We start from the raw sequence: 25484 nt of genomic DNA, 5'->3' as shown, positions 1-25484 counted from the left end.
CAGCTGATGGCAGTAGCAAAACCCTCAGATGAAGTTAGTAATAAGGACTGGAGCCGGGGGCTGGGCGGTGGTGGTGCAGGCAGGCTAGGATTGGGGCTTTTTTGTATTTCTGGCTTTGCTGTTTGTTTTTCACCTGCATCGGAGAACATGGGTTTTTACATGTTTCTGGTTTTTATCAGGTTCAATATGAAGAACATGCTATAGGACAGCCTATCTGAAAAGCACCATACCCTGACATGATTAAAGAGCTGCTCCAATTAGTTTCAGTTATCCAAATTGGTGGTATTCTTGTTTAATAGTGATTTTGCTAATGGCAAGGACACTGAGATAATTATGAGGAGGACTTTTCTGAAGATGATGTATATGTGGACTAGCTTTAACTAAACTGCTTTAACTTAACTACTTTAACTAAAATACAATTTAACTCACATCAGATGTGAAATCCTAGTTGCATTTAATTGGTGGGAAAGGGTTTATCATGTAGTTAGAGACATTGTTGACATTGTATGTTTACCTTCTAGTGTGATACAGCCCAGGTACTTGTTCAAGTTAAGGATGTGTAAACACTATGAAGCTAAGTATTGTGTCTCAGTTCAGGAGTTGAATAACACACCAGGAACTGAATTCTAAAAAGGTACTACTTTATGGAAATAGATTTTGCAGACTTACTTTTAAATAACTTCTGTGTAACGCATGATTTTACATGTAATATGAAATGTATCTTGAGACAAATTATGTTTAAGCAATAGTTCAATTGCAGGATACTCGTAAAATGCGCTTTTGTTGAAGGAGGCTGTATTTGAAAGGTGAATTATGAGAAACCACGAGTAATGAGGTTTTTGTATCAATGTGTAGTAAAGCCACGCTCTGTGACTGTAGCCAGGCCTATGGAGGTACTAGTAAGTTTTAATGACGTTGATTATTCTAAACTTTAGCCGGCGTCGAGCAGAGGCAGGCTAAGCACTGGATTGCTGCCCAGCTGCCTGAGCCGCGCTCTGCTCAGGGAAGGGGCGGCGATGCGCGGGATAAGCCGGTGCCCCGCCCGGGGCGGGAAAGCGTTCTGCCAAGGGGCTCCCCAGGCCGCCCCCAGCACGGAGGGCTCGCGACGGCGGTGGCGGTGGTGGCGACTGCTGCTGTTGCCGCCGCCCCCCGCGCGCACAAGCCCAATTATAGCCGCGCGCGGGGCTCGCGCGCCGCCGGGCCAATCAGGCGAAGGGCCTCTCCCCCCGCCCTGCGCGAGCCCGAGCTGTCTCGTGACTGGGCGCGCCCCCCCCTCGGGCTCCGCCAGCGCCGGCCGGAGGCGGGGCTGGCCCGCGGCGTGTAACGCCGGCCCCCGCGCGGCGATAGGGCGGTTGGGGCGCGCGGCGGGGGCGCGGCTCTCCGCCGGCGGTCGTTAGGCAGCGCGCGGGGGCGGGCGGGGCAGCCGGCGAGGAGCGGGGCCCGAGATGGCGCGGAGCGGCCCGGCGCTTGGCAGGGCCCTGGCCAGCGGGCTCGTCGCCGCCGCCCCCCCCCCGCCGCCACGCGCGGCCGCCGTCAGGTACGGTCGGAGGCTGACAGGCAGGGCCCCGGCGGGTAGCCGTGTGCCGTCCCGGGGCCCCGCCGCCGCACCGCTCCTCGGCGCGCCCGGCCGCCCCCGGCTTCCCTCCGCCCGCCGGGCGGCCCCGCTGTAGCCCCGGGGCGCCGCGGCCAGGCCGGGGCGGGGGAGGGGGGGTGAGGCCGCCTCAGGCGTGCTGTAGCCCGCGGGGCGGTGCTGGGCGAGCCCCTGCTCGGCTCGGCCCGCCAGGGGGCTCGTGGCACGGCTCGGAGCCGCCCAGCAGAGAAGCTCCTGGCTTTGGGGAAGGGGAGAGGGAAGGTCCTCCCGGGTCCGCTCCGGCTCCGCGTCCCGCGGGGGCGGCTGAGGTGCCCTCAGCTTCGGCAGCTGTTGACAGCTTTCAGGGGCCAGGGTCAACGGAAGAACAAACGATTTTCAGATTATCAACTTGTCTCTCCTCTGCTTGAGCCAGTTGCATAACTTTGAGCAATCCGTAAAATAAGTGAAAAGCTGAGTAAAACGCCCGGATGTTTTCCACTTCAGATAATGCAACAAGTTTCTTGTGCCCTGATCACATGGAAGGCTGGCTGGAACAACTTGAGAAACAAAACATGCTTTGGGATAAGAGTTGATCTTGTAACTGGAAGAAGAACAGCAGATGAGAGAGGGAGTGTGATTTGAAAATCTTAGGAGAAAAAAGGTTCACCTGTTGCTTCTGTTACGGCAATGCTGCTGTGTTTCTTTGATAAATTCAAAGTCTTACTGTCATCTTCATATAAATGATGAAAAAGAATAGTTCATGATGTCAAATGTCAAGCAATCATTTGACATAATTGTTACTGTGCAGTGGTATAATGTCATCTTACTTGGACCACATTTTTAAATGTATATCCATGTTTTAATCTTTAGGATATGTTTGCAATATTAAAATAATTCTGGCAAACAAAATCACTATTTTAAAAAGTCATTTCTTAGTCCTGAGGGCAATATTGATTACGGGAAGGGTGTTCAGTGTAAGGAAAGCCATTAAGTAACTGGTTGCAACCTAAGTTTGAAAATGTTTCTAGTGTAAGCTGCAAGATCTTGGCAGCTGGTTTTAAGCAAGTGCGAGCTGAATCCAAAATGGTGCTGTATTATGTGTAGCCTTGAAGCTGGGTATGCTTTCAGGTCTTGCAGTTGTCATCGGTGTACATTCTGTACCTGTTGTGAACTCAGCAGACCCCGTACTCTGCTGGACTTGGGTTCAAGGACTCAGGTGGTAAATTAGCCTCTTGTACTTATTCAGACTGAGATGCTAATGAGGACACTTGCTGGCAACGCTCATTTTTTGGGATGTGAACAGCTGTTGAGAAGGAATTTGAATGAGATCAACTCATGTCTCACAGACCATAAAATGGCCATCAGATATCACTAACCTTAAGAAAGTAACAGCTGGGATAACAGTAAATACAAATGCCCTGGCATGTAGTTGTCTATAATGTCAGTCTTTATGGTGAGGATTTCGAGATTCCTTTTTTCAAAAATTTGTTAATCTTTAAGCTTAGAAAATTTCATAGCTATTAAAAGTAATCACTGAGTATAGATCACTTACGTATATATACCATACACCAGTAAATGTTTCCTTTTCAGGTCATGGAGGTCAGGTGCCCAAGTGTTTAGAGAGAAAGCAGCGAGTGGCAGGAGTTGAATGATGCCAGTAAGAGCAGTGCGAGTGGATATGGCTGTGTTACTGTCAGAGGGTAAACACAGAGGTGGTAGGTGTGTCTGAATGCTGGTATGGACTTGGCTTTTCTTCTGTGGCCTTGATCAGGCTCACAAAAACATGTGTGACAGTCCTTTGAAATCCGTGCTTTTGTGATTTCTTGAAGAGGTATGCTTTCCTCAACTGGGACCGAGCCCAGCACATTCTTACAGCATCTGTTTTTCTTCAGATAAAATTGGGAGAGAGATGAAATCTCACCATGTTTGTCAGCATTATAACCTCTCTTAACTTTGCCTTCCTTGCATGGCAATGTAACTGTGAAAAGGACATTGTCTTACAGCCATTAAAAGATTATTTGTAGAGATTGTTTTTCGGCCTTGTAGCTGAAACAAGTCTAGATAAAACTGTATGAAACAATATACTGGCATAGCGTTACAGTAAAAAAACAAGAGAAGAAACCTGGCAACTAGTTTGGACTCTGTACTATATGTAGCCCCAGATGGAGAAAGTAATTTAAATTTGCTCACCAGGAGGAGGTCTGGTCCAAACATTTGAACACTTTCTATGAATCTGGTTGAGGCAGCTACAATGTTGCTGGCACGGGTCCAGCGTTTCTGTCAAAGCAGTGCTTTTCCTTCACAGTCCTGTCCAGTCTGTGTGGAAAAAAAAACCCAACTGTGTCCACATCCCTTGAGATACAGTTGCAAACATTTGCAGAGTCTGTTGTCTAAAGACTTTTAAAGTCAACCTATTCTTAATTTTGACACAATACTTCTGTCCCATCTTAAGTGATTCCTTTTCAGCTGCAGTGGTTACAATCTGTGTTGTCAGTCATCTTGCTTTGTATCACAGTTGTTTATTTCTTTTTTTAAAAGTCTGTACAGACTGTTTCTAATCAGATGATGATGACATTCCTCTAAACTCAATACCAATTTACTATTTGCCTGTCTCCTACTACACTGACCATATAAGCGAGGGTGGTCAGTCCCGGGTTATTACTGTCTTTCTTTAGAATTCAAAGTTATGTTGATTTTTAAAGAACATGTTAATAATAATTTTAATTGTTTAAAATTGGTAACTAATTTGCTAGACTACTTTGGTGGTTAGTAAAAAAAATGCATTTATCTGTTCATTGTGTTTAAAAAAACCCACCAGAACGACCAAGTAAGCCACCAAACAAGTCTAATGCTAAGTGGGGAAGGTTGGTTCCATTTTTGTCTGTGTGAATCCAGAAGTATAGTCCCGATTGTTTAATTAGAGAAAGGACAGTAAAAGACCCAGGTTGCTCTTTAGCTTATGTTTGTAGAATCACTGACAGCAACAGTGGCATTTTTAACTTCCTGGTGCCAAAAATCGGAGCTTTTGAAGTAGCATTTTGCGTCTTAATTGACTCAATCTAGGCAAAATCAGTAATTTAGCAGAACAGACCTATTAATCACAATGAATATTTGTTAGATTTTAGTGTAGATGTTCACAAACAGAGAACACTGCAGTGCAATCTTAAAATTACTAGCATTTTTAAAGGTAGTTTGTTAAGTTTTATTTATGAAAAACACTGTGTCCAAGGTTTTGCATGATTTTTTCTGAAGGAAATTTTGAAAGCTGGATAAGCAATGCACTTCTTGAAAGGACTTTCAAAATGAAACTGTCCTTCTGAGAGAAGGATGGCAGCCAGAGGAATTATAGCAGAGTTCAGCTTTGTATCTCTCAAGTGGAACCTTCTCTTCCTTGATTTTGCTATTGAGAAAGCCCGTTCTGCAAATTAAGTGCATATGAGGCTTGTACATGAACTCAGACTGCCATGAAGTCAACATTTAATACGCCTTTGTGTTTTACTCTGCCAGTTACTTTTCTCGTGACTGGGGGCTATTTTTAGTTTCTCCTAAAGGGGAAAAAAAAAAATCAAGTTGCGTTTTTTAACAGTTTGTATACTGTTATGAGCCTTTGCTTTTCCATCTGAATTGAACATTTTCTGGAATGTTATACCACAGATTGTTTGTCTCACCTGAATGTGGTGTTATTTATTTTGCTGATATGAAACACATCTAAAAGCATTTTCACTGTTGCAGGCACTTGGCTTCTTGTGGTATTTTGATGACCAGAATTTCTCCTTTGCAAGTACCTGTAACGAGCCATACCTTTTCAAGAACTTTCTTCAACATTGCTGCACCACTAGTAAATAAAAGAAAAGAATATTCTGAAAGAAGAATTATAGGGTTTGTATAAATGTGTGGAAAAAGACTTTATATGCCTGTTGATTTTTGTGTTTGCTTTGATTAATCCAAAACACTAGAAGTTCAAGGACTGAGCAGCCCTGAAGACACATGCCCCTATGGCTCTGCCCAACTGGACACTAGGAAGGAGTTTTGACTTTGAGAATTTGTAGAGATCGGGCTTTTCCAGCCTGAAATTGAGTATAAAAAGTGTAGGAAGCCAAAACTCTTGCCCCATAGAAGGCAGTGCCAGAAATAATCTTTCTATTCCATGACAAAACAAAAACAACCCCGAAAGGGAAGAATACACTATTAATTTCATCTGGTGAAATGGGAATAAACCAACAGGTGTGAAAACTGTCAGTTTGTTCCTTTCTGTCCCAAATACATGCTAACATTTGCTCTTACATTATGTTGTACTCCCCGCTTCTTGAGATTTTCTTCTGTCTTTAAAAGGAGGAAAATATTTATGTGGTGAAGAACCTTAGGCACATAGAAAAAGATTTTGAAATCCTGTTTGCCTTAAAGCTAGTGGGAAACTTCCAGTTAATTTGACGAGACTGGGAATCTGTCCCCAGTCTCTGGTCCACAATGGTATGAACTATTTGTTTATTAGCATAATTTTTTTGACTGTGCTTAACACTCAGTTATGTGATAGTTCTTGAAATGCAACAGATTTTGCCTAGGCACTTAAAAAGAGCCTTGGTCCAATAGTACTCACTGTTGAGTACTGTTGAACATATGCTTCATTTTAAGCACAGATGGAATTAAGCATGTGCTTCAGTTCTTTCCTGAGTCAGAACTAAAAATTAAAAGCCATAGCTATGTAATTCTTTGTCACATTACCGTAGAATCAATTAAAACGTTGCCATCATACTCTTTCATATGATTCAATATCCTGCTTGAGCAGGGGGGTTGAACAAAATGACCTCCTGAGCTCCCTTCCAACCTCAGCCATTCTGTGATGCTGTGAGGTTTTTCCATTGCATGTATTTTTTAATTAAGCTTTTTTATTTGGGATAAAATAAGGAAAGTAGTGTTCCTCTATTTAAACCTTATGAAATAAAGTACTTTAGTTTTGATACAGCCTTTCTGGGTAGCCATGACATGTGTATGCTTTATGTGGAATATCTGAAGATCTACCTAAATGAAGACACAACCGTGCTGGAAAAATTATTTTTCAATTTGAAATGTATGTATATTTACCCAATATTGCAGGAAGTACCAGCACCACATTCACTGTTTGCTAACTTTACTGCTGGATGTTGTGTGGTTTTTTGCATCTTTATGCAAAGACTTTTACCAGTTTATTACATTTTTTTGTACTCTTTTTTACTTTCCAAAACCAGTGGTAGTGTTTTCAAGTGACTGTATGTTCACCTTCCAAACTGCCATTTATATAATCTTTGAAACTTTTTAATATTGAGTTTGAAGTTAAAAAACCTTGTAACTAATGTTTGTATTTCTGTTTCCAGGTATTCTATGCAGGAAATGTATGAAGTTGTTGCCGTTGTGGAGAATTACAAACTATTTGTTCCTTGGTGTAAAAAGTCAGACATATTATCGAAGCGCTCTGGATACTGCAAAGCACAGCTAGAAATAGGATTTCCTCCTGTAGTAGAGAGGTATACATCGGTTGTTACCCTAGTGAGACCGCATTTAGTTAAGGTAACTTTTTTTTTCTTAGCTGTAACTTTCCATAACTTTTGTTTGTTGAAATTCAAATAATTCACTGGTATGTTGAAACAAAATTGATGCTGGAAGTGCTTTGTGTGGCTCAAAACTTGTGTTGCTTTTGTTTAAAGACTTAGGTTAACTGGAGAGAATTTGAATGTGCTTTTAAAACATAAGCTGCCCAATGAGGTGGGGGAGGAACTGCTTTTTAATTTCTTTTTGCTGGAGAAACTAGCCTCCATTAATGAAGATACACCGTTTTTGTTAAAATTTTGTCCAAGCCTCTCAAAATGCAAAATTAACACTAACTTAAAAGTTATCTTTGACAACTGTAGCTTCTGATGCCTTAGCAAAATTGGTATCGGTCATTACTTTTCTTCTGAGAATTTTCCCTAGCTAATATGAGAAGTCTTAAGAAGAACTTGTTATTCAGTGTATTGATAAGAAGGTAGAAGAGTTGATTCAAAGCCCCTTTGTTCAGAAGAGAAGCAGTTGTATTTCTTCTGTTTTCAGCTTTTCAAGAGCAATTATTAAAAATGTCAAGACAGAAATATTAAACGAAGTCTGGATCTTCTGACTAGTTTGCCTTATATGTTCAAATCTGTTTTGGTTAGGAACAGCTCAGAACAGATTCCTTATGGCAAAACTGCCTCTCCCTTCATGTGACAGATCTTGGCTTGGTGTAACTAGTGGAATTACAACAGTTGATAGCTGTTTGAGATAATTGTTTGGATATCCTCTTTCACTGTTCTTCTCTAGACTTCCTCTTAAGAGACACTGCTCAAAACAGAAACTGGGTTTAAGTACAGGAGAGATGTGAATTGGAAAGTGAATATGCAAAGTGCTTTACTTTGTACTTAATGATTCTGGAAAGAAAACAGAAGTATATTCCTCCCTTTCTTAAAGTTGAACAGCTCCAATGGAAGATTTGCATTTTACATGCTGACTGCTTTCCCTTTCTCCTCTTCCCTGACAAGACTGGCTTTTTCCTTTCACATAGCTATCAGATTGACTTACCAGCTCTTTTTCCCTCTAATTTGCTCAAAAGATAATTTCTTGTCCAAGAAAAGACCATGAAAGTTGTGAGAACTGTTTCTTCAGATTTTCTCCTCCTAGACTTATTAGCACTTTCTCTGCTGGGATTATTTTTCCTAGAAGCTTACATTCTGTGCATGTAACTGTAGGGACATTTCTAGAGGAGCAACTGTGTTTGAACTGCTTCACTGTCCACAGAAATAACTGTGAGCAAAGGCAGCTTGTCTGGTGGTCTAGCATAGCGGGCTGCTGGTGGCAACAAAATGAGCACGGATTTGTTGCTTATGGCAGCAGTGCTTGAGCAATGGAAAAGATCAGATTGGTAGCAGCAGCTCTTGCCACAGAGGAAAGCACAGAGTGAGTTTGCTACTTATAAGGTTGGGAGCAAGGGGGGGACACTGGCAATTTTCCCATGTTTCCTGCCCTTTTGGCAGCAACAGGAAAAGCAAGCCCAGCTCTTCATGTCTAACCTTGCCTCTACTCCTCCCCTGGCTGTAGAAGTAGTAAGGTACTGCATCTCATTCCTGGGCAGAAAAATGTAGGTATTTTTGTGCTGCTGATTAGTCTTTGAGATGGCTTACCTTACCACGGCTTTCAAACCACAAGCAACACCTGTTCATCATGGCTAGTCTTGTTGGAGCAGAGCTGCCTGTGGTAACAGTAAGAACTTGTAAAAAAAGAGTCCAAAAAATTATAGAAATTCTCTCTAGAAGTTCCAAGACAATTATGTATTTGGATGATTTTGAAGTGTATGTCTTTCAATCTTTTTCTATTATAAATATAGGCACACAAAATTAGCTATATGTGCTAAAAGCAAAATGAGTGAAAATAAGGACCCTGTTGTCATGAAAAGTATGAAGCCAGCTACTGCAAATACTGTATTGTTTTAAAGGAGCATTGTGTGCAACACTCCTGAAATGTTAGTTAAATATGGCTTGCCAGTAACTAAAAGCCAATGTAGAAGCTGATTACAAACTTGAGTGTATGGATTACTGTAGCTCTTGATCACAATAGTATCTTGTGACAGAAGATGTTTGGAGTTCATCTTCAGTCAGGTTGGGTTTGATGCTAGGTATTCCTATAGCCCAAGACTACTGGTCTGAATGTCAGTGTATAAATAATTCTGTATGTAGAATCACAGACTGGTTTGGGTTGGAAGGGACCATAAAGATCATCTAGTTCCCACCCCCCTGCCATGGGCAGGGACACCTTCCACTAGACCAAAGGTTGATCCAAGCCCCATCCAGCCTGGCCTTTCATTACATTACATGTAATGAAAAAAACCCCAAACCCGGTAAATATCCATATCCTTTGCTTAAAGCAGTGTTGTTCAGAATTCTGGTATATAGCATTACTGTTATTTTGGCGTTCTATGCATCATGCTAGATATCTGTTTTATGACTCTCAACACACAAATTTTTCCTCTCCCTTAAAAGGAATTCAGTTATTTTGCTGCAAGGGACACTGTACAAATGGGATCTCACGCTGGCTGCACTCTAATTTTAACTCTGCCATGACCTTCACTGTCTAACAAAATGCAAATGCAAACTTCAGTAACACCAATTTGTCACATCTATAAAAGCCTAATTGCAGTTTGACTTTTTAAACTTTATTTTAGGCATCCTGCACAGATGGAAAACTATTTAATCACTTAGAAACAGTGTGGCGTTTCAGCCCAGGTATCCCTGGTTATCCAAGGACATGTACACTGGATTTTTCAGTAAGTATTATAATTAATTAAGACTACCACATGCTAGGAACAGGGCATAGAAACAGTATCTTCAACTGTGCTTTCTTTTTTTTAATGCCTGCAACTAATTTTTAACACACATACACACGGAAAACAAGTTAGTTTTAGTCACTACTATCCAAAAAGTTTTTGCAGGCTTTACCACGTGGAAACCATTACAGTGTCCGTCAGAGACAGCAGTCTTCTGTGAGGTGTCCACATATTATGAAACAGTCTAGGGATTGGTATCTCTTACTGTACAATTCTAAATGTGCTCAAGTTTTTAGACAGTCAAATGCAGAGGGAGAAGTATTAAACATACTTTGCTATTTCCTTTAATTACAACTGAAGTGCTCTTGGTACCAGTAAGTAGGTATTCTCCCATCTGTCCTGGTTGGCCTGCAGTTTGGTCAAATCCTGGCTTCCAATTTTACTCTTTTGTGTATTTTCAGTCTTACTCCTTCCTTCTATAATACAGGTATAATAGATTTTTGCTGTCTTTCTACAATATGATGGGCTATCACTGCAGCTCAGAACGATTGCTTTTTAAATCTAGTATCTGATTTAGCTTGTTACTCCTAGACAAGTTGTTTTCCACTCAAGTTACAGCTTTTCCATTTTGTCTATTTAGTCTGTCACCACCTTTTTTTCTTACATTTTATAGTGTTAAGAGTAGGTGTTGCATTGAGCCGGTAACTAAGCTGGGGTTCAGAACAGGCTACACAAGTACACAGAAATGGGTTGATCCTGCTGCCATCTACTGGGATACTCTGCTTTAAAACTTACCGTCTGTAAATAGGAAAAGCTTTTGGAGTATTTGTAAACTATCACATAAATCTCCTTGGGTTAATAACTTAAAGCTTATTGCTGTATTGGACTTCATGGAGTTCAACGGTAAAATTGAATCTATAGGCATTAAAAAAAATACATTTCTTACGGGATTTGCATGGTATTTGCTCATGGTATTTGAATTTCTCCAGGCAAGTAAATACCAGTTCCTGCTACTAACCAGTACATAAGCTAGCTTTTAACTGAAGCCAGAAATCAGTTGAGAAAACCTGAATTAAGCGAGTGTCTAAAGCCTGTAGTCTAAATGCTGAGTCTGTGAGGAAAATTCCCCCCCTGCTGTACCAAAGCCAGCTTTTGACATTTCAGGTCAAGAGCTTTAGTTAAAGGGAGTCAAGACTGGTCTTAAAATGGGTATTTTCACTTTCTTGGGGAAACACTATTGACACTTCTTAGTGGTTACCCCGTTCTGAGGTGGCAGAAGCAAATGTAGCCAGCTGAGCAGGGGGTTGCCTCACAGAGGCAAGACCTTAAGGACTCACTAGTCCTTGACCTGCTGTGTGGCTTGCCTCTGGGCCTGTGCAGATAGGGACGATAAGCACTTCTCAACGCATACTGTGCAAGTACAGATATTCCAGAGACAACTTTGATTTCAAGAATGCTTGTTTGCTTTAGAAAATGTAAATTGAGTTTTGGGTTATGCTGGTTCCCACAAGCTAATGTGTCCTCCTTTACCAGCCTGATTTCAGGAGACACATACATACAGTGGGGAACTTTTCTAGTTTGGTTTCAGCTCTTGAATGATTTGGTATACAGACTGAAGCACAACACCATTTTTACCATCTGCAAACTTTGTAAATCTATACCATACCTCAGGTTTTCACAGGTACTGAACATGATGCCAGACTCATTATCCCTGCTCTGCAGAACTCTACATGCTCTCAGTGACAACTCTCAGACTTTCAAAAGACACATTAATTTTACTGGTGCCTGAGGTCAAGTAAATGTAAATGAAGCTACACTTGGCTTGCAGGCCAAGTAGTTTAATGACTTCTGTGCTACTGTTTCGCAGTTAATGTGCATTACTCATAAGCAGTTTGAGAGAAGCTGTGTTTGCGCCATTTGGCATTTAATCTGCGGATTTCTCAGGAATGGCAAAAATACTTAAATCTCAATCCAAAAGACACGTTATAGCAGGAGCGATGATAAAATTGCAGAAGAGCAACCTGTTTCGTAATCATTTTGGGAAGCTGCGTATTCCAAAACAATGCGATTCCATAGCCTTAGGGGAATGTTGTTTAACTAGACCGAAGGCCAGCACAGCACAAAAGCATAACTAAGACTATTTGATGTAAAAGTGACCTTTTTTTTTTGAGGGTGGAGAGAGAAAGCGAACTCTTTGTGTCCTTGCCATAACTGTTAACTGCTGCAGTAGCTTCAGTTTAACTGCAAGATTCAGCAGCTGAAAAAAAAATTGCCGAAGTTCAGCTCTGAGCACTGCAGTGGGAGGCCTGAGGCGGTACAGAGGACTTCACCAGCCTGTCTGTACTCTGGAAGTGACTGCCCGAGTCAGGACAGCGATGGTCGAGGGTGGGAGGGGTTCAGGTAGGAGATACAGCACACAAAACAAAATCTGTAGCTTTAGTCAGTAAACTGCTCTTTGACCGTACCGTAACTACAGCTACCTAGATGGAAAGACTGATTTTAAATGTTGGTATTTAATAGGTAGCTATTTCAAGGTGCTTTTAAATGCCTCTTGGGTTTGCTCCGGCTTACCTGTAAGTCTGCTGTCTGTCTGTCTTGCCATGCAGGATTGTCTTCAGCTGACTTTTGTCCTCCAAGGGAGTTCTGTGTGCAAAGTAACTAAGTTATTGTTTGTCAGTAGCTTTTTCATTATCCCAAATCTTTTACTTATGTTTTGTGATGTGGCATTTATTAAGTAAAATACAGTTAGCTTAGATAAATGGAAATGATTACTTCAGAAAACTAACCAGAATGATTCTTCTAAATGAAAAGCCCAGGGATACAATCCTCTGGCTTGCTTGCAGGCTAGCTGGAGATTCTTTAATTGAGTTGTCTATTTATAACAGAATTTTACTACAACAGTAGATACAGGAAAAACATTTCTTCTCTATTGTCTTGAACAGGTTTCTTTTGAATTTCGTTCACTTCTACACTCAAAACTCGCTACGCTGTTTTTTGATGAAGTGGTAAAGCAGATGGTAGCTGCCTTTGAAAGAAGAGCATCCAAACTCCATGGCCCAGAAACAAGCATACCTCGGGAGCTAATGCTTCATGAAGTTCATCACACATAAAAGGGAGAATTGTAACCACCTCCATTATAAACTCGTTTGTACACTTTATTTGTACGAGAGGTGCCACGCTCCTCCTTTGGGGCGTCTATTTCCTATCTGAGCTTTGGGTGTGATTTTATACTGTACAAAACACCTGTTCAGCCAGATGTATATAGAATGTTCAAGCTGCAATCAAGTGCAACTTAAAGTGTTATCAGGAACAGACAGTTGGCAGCTACTGTAACACAAGGTGTCTCAGGCTGCCATTTGTTAACTTGCCAAAGGGTTTGTGTAGTCACAGTGTAAGTTCTGCCTTATCCAAGCTTATGTTTTTTTCAGCATTGTAACGTATTAACTCAAGTTTAAGTTATTAGTAGTGTGAATGTAACTTAACAGCAGCAATTCAGCCAACTCTGGCGAAGCGAAGGGAAACAGACGTTCTGGCTTTGCTGAATATGAACAGCTTGTCAGGCATCGAGTAGCAGGTGCTTTTAATCTGAGTGAAGGACAAGGGTAAGTCAGGAATCACCAGCTGCCGTTGAATTCTGACCAGCAACTGCAATAGAAAAAGGAACACAGCCTGAACACTCTTCAATTTTCAGAGGTTAAACACGAGGGGTACATGTCACGTGTGGAGTAATAGAATTTGAGTGCAGGAGTTTTGGCTCTAGCCAGCAGTTCTTGGCTGCCCGGCAGGCTGAGCTTGCCTACCCGCCTCTGGCTGCCACAGGTTGCAGTCAGCGTAGACACGTCTCCTGGGATGCAGACAGGTCCCAGTTCCCACACAGCTGTAAGCCATGTGAGCGTTACCTCTTTGGGAGGGAGGGCAGGGATGCACAAGGGTCTGTAGCACAGCGCTGCCCTCGCGGCAGGGCAAGAGAGGAACAAGGTGACCTCCACTTACTGCAGCCAAGCACACCCAAGGCTGGCTGCCATTAACAAACACACCCTGCAGAGCTAAACCTTCGTTCTTGGGGGTTTTTCCAGTACTGTACTACCACTGGTCTGTTACACCAGTACCAGCTGTCTTGATTGAATTGTCAGTAGTTCTAGTCCTGACAATATTCTCTTTCCAGTCTCTGAAGAAACATGTTAAAATCTGTTTAAACAGATTTTAAATCCTGTCTCTGTGCTGCCTTGCGTTACCAAATTTCCTTACTGAAATGAGGGGAAACTTCAGGTCAGGTGTTGAAGCAGATCCTTTCTCCAAAGTGCCCGTAATCCGCCTGGTTGCTAGAGAAGAGGGTATGAAATAGCATAGGAAGGTGGGGGGCAGGACAAGGCCAGCCCTGACCCAGTTCCAGACCATTCAGCTACTTTTCCAGAAAAAGCAATTGGAATTTCACACACCCTATCAGGGAAGGGTAGTTCTCATTAAAGGCAGGAAGCTGGGGGAAGTGACAGCTGGGTTAAGAGGTCAGTTGTAAAGCACTGAGGAGTTGTAAAGCAATTTCCTATGTTGGGACAATCAGAGAAACACACCCAAGTCTAGGAACAGCATTGTTTTTAAGTTCAGAAAGCAGAGTTGAAAAGCATGCAGCAAAGACAAACACAGTAGGTGTCAAACCAAGCTGTCATTTTTAAGGGTAAAGCAGCATCTAGTGCAATGTAATTCAAACTACATGCTAGAGCTCACTCCCAGAAAGCCAGAAGACTGGAAGGCTCCAGGCAAGGAGGTAACCACCTACTACGCCTGAGCAAGGGAAGTATTTAAAAACCCAGCCCCTTTTCTCAGCAAAGATAACTGTTTCCTGGCCCCAGGGCACTTTCCCTCCCAGGTCCTTCAAGCTGCACCAGCCTGGTCCAGCACAGGGCAAAATAACGTCAGTGCACGTGCCTTAGTTTCACAGCATTGTTTAATAGTGCAGAGAACTGTACTGCCCGCTCAGCACAGAGAGTTCTTCGCAAAATTAAAGTCCCTTGTATTTCTGAGAAACATTCTAGACAAGGCAGGAAAGGCCCTGTCATTTCCAAACATAAGTGTCAGATTTCTACTAAATCTTAGAAGCAGCAGCAGGCTGTGGCTTTGGGTGCAGAGGAAGAAGGTGATACATTTCATCACTTTTGAGCAGTTTGTTTTATTACATAAAGGTCACATAACTGTATTTGCCTACTTTGTACACAATTGTCTAGTCTCACGCACAGTGGCTTCCAAGTTCTTCCTAGTACTGGCAAGCACCAATAAATTCTGAAACAGAATATCAAGTGCCTTAATTAAGTTTAAATCAGGACCTTGGGAGATGGATCTTGCACCCAGTTATCAGGAATGTACAAATGTCTTTATTCAAAAAATACAAAATAAATTATCTGTAGGCATGGACAATGACTGTAAACAATTACATGTGTGTTAAATGAAATCCAGTAACTGATGGTTACAGTGATTCTTTTAAACACCAGCCTCACTTCAGTCACTATCCACCCTCTTGCACCGACATCGGAAGTTTTTGAAGTCAGAACTGTCAGTAAAACAGCACAGCTCATGATGCAGCCCTGGCCCAGGAATCAGAACATGCCACCTCCCATTCCTCCGCCCATCCCACCCATCCCACCCATCGCCGGCTCCTTCTCTTCCTTCGGAATCTCGGTCACCACCGCTTCTGCTGTGGACAAGAGGGACGCAACACCCGCAGCATCCATCAGAGCCGTTCTCACAACCTAAAAATAGGAAAGAAATAACTTAATACCTGCTGACTATCACATGAGGCGGGAGGAAGGAAAGCTGAGAATTAAGACTATTTTAGGTTACCTTCGTTGGGTCTATGATTCCTTTTTCTACCATGTTTACAAAGTCCCCAAGCATTGCATCGTAGCCAACTTCCGCTGGACTCTGCAGGATTTTTTCAACTATTAGTGATCCTTCAACACCTGCGTTCTTTGCAATAGTCATTGCTGGGATTTTCAGTGTTCTCTTTATTATTTCAATGCCTGTAAGAAAAAGGATGTTTAAAATTACATATTACTCACGCTGCTGCCTCCTGTGCCAAGGCATGCGCTCATCTGCTGGGGCCAATACAAACTGAGAACCCTCTGAGCAAGAACTTCTTTCCCTGGCGCTGATAAAAACAGCTGAAGTTCTCTGCTGCCTGACATCTGTCAACAAATGAAATCTCTGCAGGACCTTCACACCCGTTTTAGTTTTACTTCTGCAAAAAGTAGTAAGGAGCATTATTACTGTAACGTGGCACAAAGCCTTTTTCCATTCAATTTGCTGCACAATCTCTTAAGCATTCTCAGATTTTGGTGTCTGTCTGCAACGGCTGTAACAGTCAACTCCACCCTTCCTGTAATGATTTACAATTCTCTGCGGGGGTCCCACTGCTTTGTTGTTACTGGTTCCTTCACATCCCAGTCAGGGACACAGCGAAAGCTCGTCCCACTGTAAAGCAGAGACCGCTGTACCAAGGAGGTTCTAAAGATCAAGTAACTGAAAACTCACTGAAAGCAACCTGTATTTAATCTTGTAAAGCCTCAGGCCAGAGAAAATCCATTCTTAGCACTTCCACACACACATTCAGGTAATTTACTTACCAATTTTCTGATCTTCGTTGGCTGGAGCTAAGGCATCTAGTGCTGGAATGCAGCGGAGCAACGCACAGCCACCGCCCGGAACGATGCCTTCCTCTACGGCAGCGCGGGTCGCGTTCAGGGCGTCAGTAACTCTGTCTTTCTTCTCATTCACTTCAACGTCACTTGTGCCACCAACCTGCAAGCAGCAAGGCACATGTCAGGGTCTGCACAAGAAGCCGGGCTGGGAGAGCGCTGCTGGCTACGGAACTGCTGCCACAACACTGAAACATGCAGCTCGGGCCAGAAAGCAAACCCACGCTCCCCCATCCTGGCAGCGATTTTCTGTACCTCAGCACTCAAGAGGCCCAAACACACAGTTTTAGTTGATTGTTTCATCAAGTTCTTAATACTAAAGTGTATCACTTTAAGACGACAAATTCCTCATCCAGATCAACCACTAAGATAATGAGGCAGCAGTAACTGAACTGGCAATAAAGGACTGATAATGCCCCTTTCCCAAGAAGTTTAACTTCTCACCTTCAACACTGCTACTCCATCAGAGAGTTTGGCCAATCGCTCATTCAGTTTCTCTTTTTCGTATTCACTTGTGGTAACTTCTAGCTGTTCAATAATTTCTTGAATACGTTTTTCAATTTGAGCCTTTTCACCCTTCCCCTTCAGAAGCATAGTGTCATCTTTTGTCACAATGACCTCTCCAACTTTACCAAAGTCATGAGCCTGAATATCTTCTACATTTAGGCTCAAACCCTCTTCTCCAAACACCTGAAACAAATTACATGGAAAGTCAGAATTCACAGCTTCTGCATGTGTGAGGTTTTTTATTTACAGACACATGGACACAGACAGCAGGCTTGCAGTGTGAAACAACCACACCACTGCAGCCAAGTTGAACAGAACTCTTCTTCTCCTAACGAGTCCAGGCACGCAGGTACCTCAAACTGGCCCTCACAGGACAGGGAGCTGCCAGCTTCTCATTCACAGAATCACAGAATCATCTAGGTTGGAAGACACCTTGAAGACCATCTAGTCCAACCATTAACCTAACACTGACCATTCTCAACTACACCATATCCCTCAGTGCTATGTCAGCCCGACTCTTTAAACACCTCCAGGGATGGGGACTCCACCACTGCCCTGGGCAGCCCATTCCAACGCCTAATTATTGCAGTGACTAATGTACCTCACCCATCCACAGTGCCTGGAAAGCAGAGCTGTGTTACAGCCTCCTCCTGGTATGTCAAGGAGTTATGAATGTTGGCACTAAACTCACTTTAGAGTTTGCTGGTTTGTTACTTTGTACTCCAGTTAGCTTAAACATGAAGTTTTATTTCAATAACCACCTTTGGATCCCAGTATCATGCTATGATTTTGAAGCATGTATAAAAAAAGCAGCATAAAGGAACACTAATAAGCACATCAACTATTTGAGAAGTTGAGTACAAAAGAAAATTAACCAGTCTCTTCCCAACATGTAACAGAATTACATTTGCCATACTCAAGTCTAGGCAATTGTGAGACAATCCATTTTATAAGGCGGCAAGAAAGCTTTGCTATTTCTAAAGAGATTTCCTTGCAGTTCCTCCTTCCCCTTTAACAACGTAAATGCTGCAAGGAAATTGTGTGTAACTTCAAAGGACGTATTACTCATGGTTGGTCAGGGCTGTATCACACAGCAATTATTAAAAAAAAAATAATTTCACAAATTGGTTAACTGTTACATTTTTGAAAGAAGAGGACACAGCCCACTACACAGCAAATACGAGCCACTGATCTAAAAATATACATTCTTTTCCTTCTTAAATACCATTAGCATTTCTTAGAGCAAGAAGCCAGTTAAAACATCATTACTTACAGCACCGCCAGTAGCAATTGCCATATCCTTAAGCTGGTTTTTCCTGTTGTCACCAAAACCTGGTGCTTTTACAGCAACAACCTGAAGACCAACCTTCAGTCTGAAGAGAAGAATTCAGAGAGCAGCACTCCACATGTGTTCAGAGAACAAGTCCAATTACTAAAACCAATTAATTCAGTACAGCTCTAACAATCAAGCAAGCAGAGACCTTCATGAACTGAGCTGGTTTTGCTCAGACTGGCAGTTAGGAAACACCTGAAGTTCTGTCTGAACTGATGCACAGTATAGCTACGTACAAGAGCTGCTGTTTCTTGGGTACTGATAGGAGGACAACAGCACTACACCATAACAAATTCAAACACATGCTTTTTATGTATGCCTTTAAAAAGATGAAAATGAAAAAAAAAGCAGTGTTTGTCTAAAAGTATGGATTTTGAGCCTCACCTGTTCAAGACTAGAGTGCTGAGGGCTTCTCCATCAACATCTTCAGCAATGATGACCAAAGGTTTGCGGTGAGCATTGGCAATTTCAAGAGCTGGAACTATGGACTGTACACTAGAAATTTTCTTTTCACTGATTAAAACATAAGCATCCTGGAATTCACATTTCTGCCCTGCAGGAACAACATGTGTTATCTGAACAATGTGATTATAAAAACGTATCAAGCATTCTCTTAAACTTAAGGAGCTACTTTGGAGCAGCTGTTGCACTTTCCAACAGCGTTAGAGAAAAGAAACACAAATTGTTTTCTCCAAGACTCCACTTTTAATTCTACATTGTTCTGGAGTGTTGCAGGGCCAGCTTGATGTTAGCATGGACGCTGTCCACCCTTAAGGAAAAAAACCCCAAAGACCCCAAGCTTTTACCAAGAGTTAAAAGTTTCCGATGGGGAAGGACCGCCCCCCCCCCTCCTATTTGCTGTGGTACACAGTGTAACAGTCTGTGAAGTCTTTATATCAGGTACCACTATTTCTAACTTACAGGAGCCACTGTAAAGTATTTGACAGGTGTTATTGTTAACTTACCTTTGCTTGTATTAATAAAATATGGAGAGATGTAGCCTCTGTCAAATTTCATACCCTCAATGATTTCCAATTCATCATTCAGAGTTTTTCCATCCTGTTTAGGTGCAAAAAAGTCTACATTAAAGATCCCTTATCGACTACCAAGAGCACAAGTACAGTTTTAGCAAACTGTGCACAAGAGAATGCAAGGCTCTGCGCCACACATCAGTTTGATGTGCTTCCCTTCAAAATAAAAGGATTCTAAGAGGGAACAGCAATCAAGCCCCGATCTAAAGGAGCTGGGGAGGGAGGAATGACAGTGGGACACCATACGTGAGCAGCAGCAGCTCCATCACATGCCACAAAAGCCAGTCGTAGCTGGAGAAGAGACAGTCGCTTTGCACTTAGTCCATATGTTGGCCAGTTCTTACCTTGACGGTGATCACACCCTTTCTTCCAACTTTCTTCATTGCATCGGAGATTATATTGCCAATTTCCTGATCTCCATTTGCTGATATTGTGGCAACCTGAAACCATGAATGATTTAATCTCATTTCACAATACAAGTGATTTGTTTCCTCACTATAAAGAAAATCAGAATAACCATCATCAGTCCCCAGGTTTCCTGACAAGACAGGGCAGCCGCCTGGAGCACACCCATGCCAGGGCCCAAGAACTCCCTTAGAAGGGCTGGCGGCTCTCGGGCAGCTCAAGCACAGGGCCAGATCCCATGCACCAGCCTCACGCAGCACACACAGGCCTCCTGAATCTGCGGCCATGGGGAGAAATAAGCTGTGAAGGCCAACATACCCAGTGCCCAAGACCCAGCTGGGCACCCACCTCCACCTGAACCTCTCACAGCAGATCTGCCGCATCCCCACAAGTCGGCCACCACCTCCCATCACAAACACATCTTCACTCTCGTCACTTCTTCCCAAGTACATAAATTTCTGTTTTAAGACCACATTTTGGAATGAAGCTTGAAGATGAGAAAAACTACCTTCTTCTGAACTAACTTCTAGCAGTGTGACTGAAGGCAGAATACTGGAAATTTTAAGCAACTCAAGAAAATGAAAGTGTTACCATGAAGATCATTCAATGAAACATACTCTGAATCTTGATATATAAAGAAAAACACTCAGGTGTCACATATGCATAACCTAACCCCATTAAACCTGACTTCACAGAACTTCTTCTGAATAGCTAAGTAAACTTGGTTTACCTGTGCGATTTCTTCTGGAGTTGTAACAGGCTTAGACAGCTTCTTCAGTTCAGCTATGATAGCATCAACTGCAAGCATCACCCCTAAAGATGAATGGAATACTTGTGAGTGAACAAAACAAGGTATACAGCACGGAAGAAAAAAAAAAAACTAAACAAACAAGTCACAGGTTCAGTTTCAAACCAAAGTCTACACTGCAAAAACGCATCAAGTTTACACATTCAGAAACAAGCGACTGGCAGTTCTAGTTCCACATTGCCATTTGTACACCTAGTGATTGTTCTTTGGAATTGGTGTGATCTTCTGTCATGATTGAAATTTATAGCAAATCTATTTACACAGCACCAGTAATTTTATATGCTTATCAGAAATTAGTTAAATGCAAAAATGGCTTTAAGTGGAGGTTACCTATGACCAATTAAACAAGGTAACTGCATACAAAATAGTAAAATTATTAGAAAAACAAAGAATTGTTCAGAGTAAGTAACATAACAGAAACAAATGGTTTCTCTATGTATTGTTCTTCATATAAAGTTATGTGGCTCTTCAAAAGAAGGCAACTTATTCAGGAAGCCAGCCAGATTTGGGATATTAAAAGTAAAGACAGTGATAAAACATTAAAAGCAAGGGAAAAAAGTTACCCCTCCTGATTTCTACTGGATTCGCTCCTTTGCTGATCTTCTCAAAGCCTTCCTTGGCAATAGCACGTGCAAGCACTGTTGCAGTGGTGGTACCGTCTCCTGCTTCTTCATTTGTATTGTTGGCAACATCTTGAACTAACCTGGCTCCGATATTTTTGTATTTGTCTTTTAAGTCAATTGCCTTTGCCACTGTCACACCATCTTTTGTCACTTTGGGACTTCCCCAGCTTTGTTCAAGAATAACTGTTCTTCCCTAGGGCGAAAGAGACAAATATTAAATCAAAGCCACATAATGCACAGCATGTTACTCAGAGTTCAGCTGAAGATGAAGAACCTTCTGAACAGCCACAGCTGAACAGAAACATCACCTTGCACAGAGCTTTCAGCTGAGACTTTGTTCAAGCACGCACACTGCCATGGTTCTGCAAAACTGGAAAAATGGCTCAAAGGTTTTATACTTTCACAGAACGAGGCTTCATTCCCCAGCCATAATGCTTAATACCTCAGACTCAGAAGTCTGCAACTAAAATATGACTGGCCTTACAGTGAAAAATAATAGAAGAGATTCCCTCTAACACTGATATTTTCCTCTAAAATTATAATGTAGCAACATAACGAACTAAATTTGCAAGATTTCCATAAAGTCACAATAAAAAGCCTATATGGTTGAAAAACACTAACACAAAGCTCAATTCGTTGCACATTCTGGAAAAAAAAAAAAAAAGGCAGAGACTTGCAAACCTTATCAGTGATTAGAAAAGAGCTGAGAATACTTAACAAATTTGTGCTAACATACAGCCACAATTTCTCAAATACCGCACGTTAACAAGCCTTTCTTATCACGTACCTGAGTCAACTAAAAAGCTGGGCTGGACTATCCTATGCAAGACATACAAACACAGTTAATTTGGGAAACTATGACCCATACAGGGAACACAGATGCACCTGCACAAGAGGGTGGCTCGTTCCCAGATGAATTCAACCGCTTGAATAGCTGCCCCCATCAATCTTGTTCCAGTTTGAGCTGGAGGCAGCAGAAATGTGAGGAGCCACCTCTGGTCCGCTGCCGCCCTGAAACTTCAGCTATCCTGACAGCTGGAGCTGCTGGCGGAGGGGAAGGGAAAGCAACTGCCCCAGCTCAGCACTGCTGCTCCCAGCGGAGCTGCACAAGTCCCCTTGCCCGGCCTGTCAGGTCCAGTTCAGAGCTGGCCATGCTGGCTCCTGCGAGACACCGCGGAAGCCCATCGTGCCCCAGCCAGGGTGTGGGGTCACGTGCCAAGCGAGCCAGCTAAGGACTCCCGCACAGCACGCTGCGCCACGCTCCTCCCTTGCAGAGCCCACTCACTCAGCCTCAACGATTGCACGAACTTTGGATTCCTGCCACGCACGAGGCTACGCTGCTGCTGAAGTACAACCAGCCCTAGAAGCTGCAAAAGAAATGCTAAGCTTTGATTACTGATGTTGAACTTGTGAAAGAGCTTACATAATTCTAACTCTGTGCCATGAAACAATTACGCCAGAATAATGCATAATCTGACTTATTACTGCTGCATTATCTGACCCGCGCTTCTAAATCTAAAAGTGGTTCAAGACTAAGAAACTCTCTCTGGAGTATGCCGCTACTGATAAGTTCTTCATGTAGCCTCTCCTTGTTTTGCTTATTTTATTCTATACTTTGACATGGTCTTATTCCAATTGTTTGTTTGGTAGCTATGAGGAGAGCAGCACAAAATCTGCTTCCCTCTGATCACATTAAGGGACTTACACTCAGCAAACACTTTTTATCTGTGTTTCTGAAAAAAGGACCACCACCAGTAAATACACACGCATTTTGAATGGTCCTGCATATCAAGAATCCAAGTACTCACATAAACTAGTTCTGATAAAGTAATCAACAAATTGGCAGCGATATCGAAAGATTGTGTGAGACTGTAAACCACATTTCTTTAAATATAGAACAGTACCAAAGGGAAGTTTCTTCACCAGAGTGGTATTTCTTAAAAATGCTGGAAGCAGAATCAGGCATTACAGTACAACCCCTAAATTTCTACAAATGCATGGAGAACAGCAGATCAAGTGAGAACTCTGGAACAAAAACCCCACAAGGTTACAGTAAGTTGCATCAGGAGCTGCCCTTTAACCAGTGCATTAGAACTATGCTTAGGCATTCACAAAGTAGCCTGATCCAAAGCAACAGGAGTTAAATTAACTGACTAGACTTAAACTTTGTTCCTTTATGTAAAACAGCCACAGCTTGCCGAAATCACCGTTCCTTAACCTTCACCTGTTCATCTTACAGCATTTTTGCCTTTGAATAAAGCTAATGCAGCACCAAAAATGTTCAAGAAATACACAAATGAATTTTACAGAGGCCAAGAAGTCTTGAGAAGAACTACCATGTGTATGCTGTTACTGTAGAGAACAGATATTTCTATGAGGCCCAAGAAAATCAGTGTCTTTTTTAAAAAGGAATCTCATTTCGAGCCTTACTGCATGTTGCATGACTATGCAGAATACAGTAGCTAGTTTTTCAAAAGACCTACAACTCCCAGGGAACCAGACACTATCTTCTGTCCTATAAGCAACATAAACACCACTGCCACAGAATTTCAATTAAGCTGATAACATTTACCAGCCAACTGAAAATTCAGCATTATGCTTTCATTGTTTCTTTTACCTTGTTAATACTAAAAGGTAGAGTGATACAAAACCATAATTTGTTAAACAAAAATAAAAACCACATGCTATAGATAGCTAAATTATCTACTGCATCGTTACAGGCTGTCAGGCGAGCCATGGTAAACTATTATGCACATCCCCTTAACCTTCAAACTGTTTAAAGAAATGTCCTGCTCCTTTCGCATCGATCCAATTACCTTTACTTTGTTACTATGAAAAGCACATGCGCTATTGTCATGGTTCAGGTGACAAAAATGAGAACACGGCTGCTTGCAGCAGTCTGCCCATACCCCCACATCTCTGGGTTACAGAACTGCAGATGGCAATCATGCAGCTCTGCAGAGGGAAAACTAACAACTGTCTTCTACTATGGTGTTTTCAACCAGGTCAACATGAAATAAATGCAGAAACTTCCATTACCTTTGGCCCCATGGTGACAGCTACAGCATCTGCTAGCAGATCTACTCCTTGAAGCATAAGAGCTCTAGCATCTGCTCCAAACTTCACATCTTTTGCGTACGCTCGTGTTAGATGCGGGGCGAGTGCTCTGGACACTGGCCTTATCTGACGGAGTACTGTAGATAAACGGAGCATGTCTAAAAAATTAAAACAAATCCAAAGAAAAATATAAGCATTACATTTTTGCACAGCTGCTTCTAGAATAAAAGAGGGGAAAAGGGATTCAAGACGTAAAGCAAGTGACCGTGAACTTTTAGTTTTTCGACTGGCTAAAATAGAGACGCGCAAGCGACGTCCAGTAACAAGGCTGGGGAGCCCACAGCCTCAAGGCGAGGCCTGGGCTCCGGCAGCCCCGAGCTCCCCCCGTCGGGCCTCCCCCGGCGCTAGGGCGGGAAACCGTGAGGGCCCGTCGGGACACCAGCGGCTCCGCTCGCCCCGCACCTCCTCCCAGCAGCGGCGGCGCCGCTCCGAGGGGCGCCCGGGTGAGGCTCCCAAGCCGGCCCGCGGCGGGAAGGGGTCCGGGGGCGCTGCCGGGCCCCCCAGGTTGGGCCAGGGCCTGCGGCCACATGTCCCCTTCCCGCGGGACACGCGCAGCAAGGTCAAGGGCCGCTCGCCCCCTGCCGCCAGCCCGGCCGCGCTACACCGCCGGGGCCCCGCCGCAACGGCATCGCCCCCGCGCGGGTGTGGGGCCGCGGGCCGCGCTCCCAGCGCTTTGCATCCCCCCCCCACCCCCACAGCGCGCGGGCGGCCGTTAGGGCCGCGTGCTCAGAGCAGGCCTGGCCGTTACCCGCGCGGGGCGCTCCTCCCCCCTCAACGGCAACGGCTGCCGCAGAGAGGCCGGGGACAGGGCGAAGGGGCCGGGGGCCACCGGCACCCCCTGCCCGGGCCGGGCCGGGCCGGGCCTCACCTGCGGGCAGCGCGAGGGGAACAGCAGGCGCCTCCGCGTCCGGACTCGCAGCGGAACTGGCAGGTCTGCGGGCAGGAGCGGGGAGGCGCTCAGCACCGCCCGCCTCGGCCCCGCCCCCCGCCAGCCACCGACCCATGTGGGGCTCCGCACCGCCCGGCCCGGGAACCAGCATAGCCACCCCGGCCCCGCCCCAGCGCCCGCGGAGGGCTGGGGCGCCCGCCGCCCCGC

The 25484-nt window shown here is 43.5% G+C and overlaps 2 protein-coding genes across 3 annotated transcripts; one reads left to right on the top strand and one right to left on the bottom strand.

Annotated features, from left to right (window-relative positions):
- The first annotated feature begins 1410 nt into the window (after positions 1 to 1410).
- Positions 1411 to 15287, top strand: COQ10B (coenzyme Q10B). 2 transcript variants are annotated; one of them, XM_074829543.1, is made up of 5 exons: positions 1411 to 1537; positions 5303 to 5449; positions 6922 to 7114; positions 9774 to 9875; positions 12818 to 15287. In XM_074829543.1, the coding sequence occupies exons 1-5, from the start codon at positions 1446 to 1448 to the stop codon at positions 12983 to 12985; spliced, it is 702 nt and encodes a 233-aa protein (XP_074685644.1). In that variant the 5' UTR covers positions 1411 to 1445; the 3' UTR covers positions 12986 to 15287. The 2 variants fall into 2 exon arrangements, with proteins under 2 accessions (XP_074685644.1, XP_074685646.1); XM_074829545.1 differs by lacking the exon at positions 9774 to 9875.
- Positions 15018 to 25396, bottom strand: HSPD1 (heat shock protein family D (Hsp60) member 1). Its single transcript, XM_074829539.1, has 12 exons — positions 25257 to 25396; positions 24311 to 24486; positions 21212 to 21464; positions 20571 to 20653; positions 19780 to 19875; positions 19370 to 19463; positions 18789 to 18957; positions 18345 to 18444; positions 17009 to 17254; positions 16493 to 16667; positions 15711 to 15889; positions 15018 to 15619 (listed from the first exon to the last, which is right to left on the bottom strand). Exons 1-12 carry the CDS (start codon positions 25390 to 25392, stop codon positions 15467 to 15469), a joined length of 1860 nt encoding a protein of 619 aa, XP_074685640.1. The 5' UTR covers positions 25393 to 25396; the 3' UTR covers positions 15018 to 15466.
- Positions 25397 to 25484: the final 88 nt, after the last annotated feature.

Source organism: Strix aluco, chromosome 6 (genome assembly GCF_031877795.1).
Source record: "Strix aluco isolate bStrAlu1 chromosome 6, bStrAlu1.hap1, whole genome shotgun sequence".
Classification (NCBI taxonomy): domain Eukaryota; kingdom Metazoa; phylum Chordata; class Aves; order Strigiformes; family Strigidae; genus Strix; species Strix aluco.
This window is presented reverse-complemented; position numbering and strand designations above follow the sequence as displayed.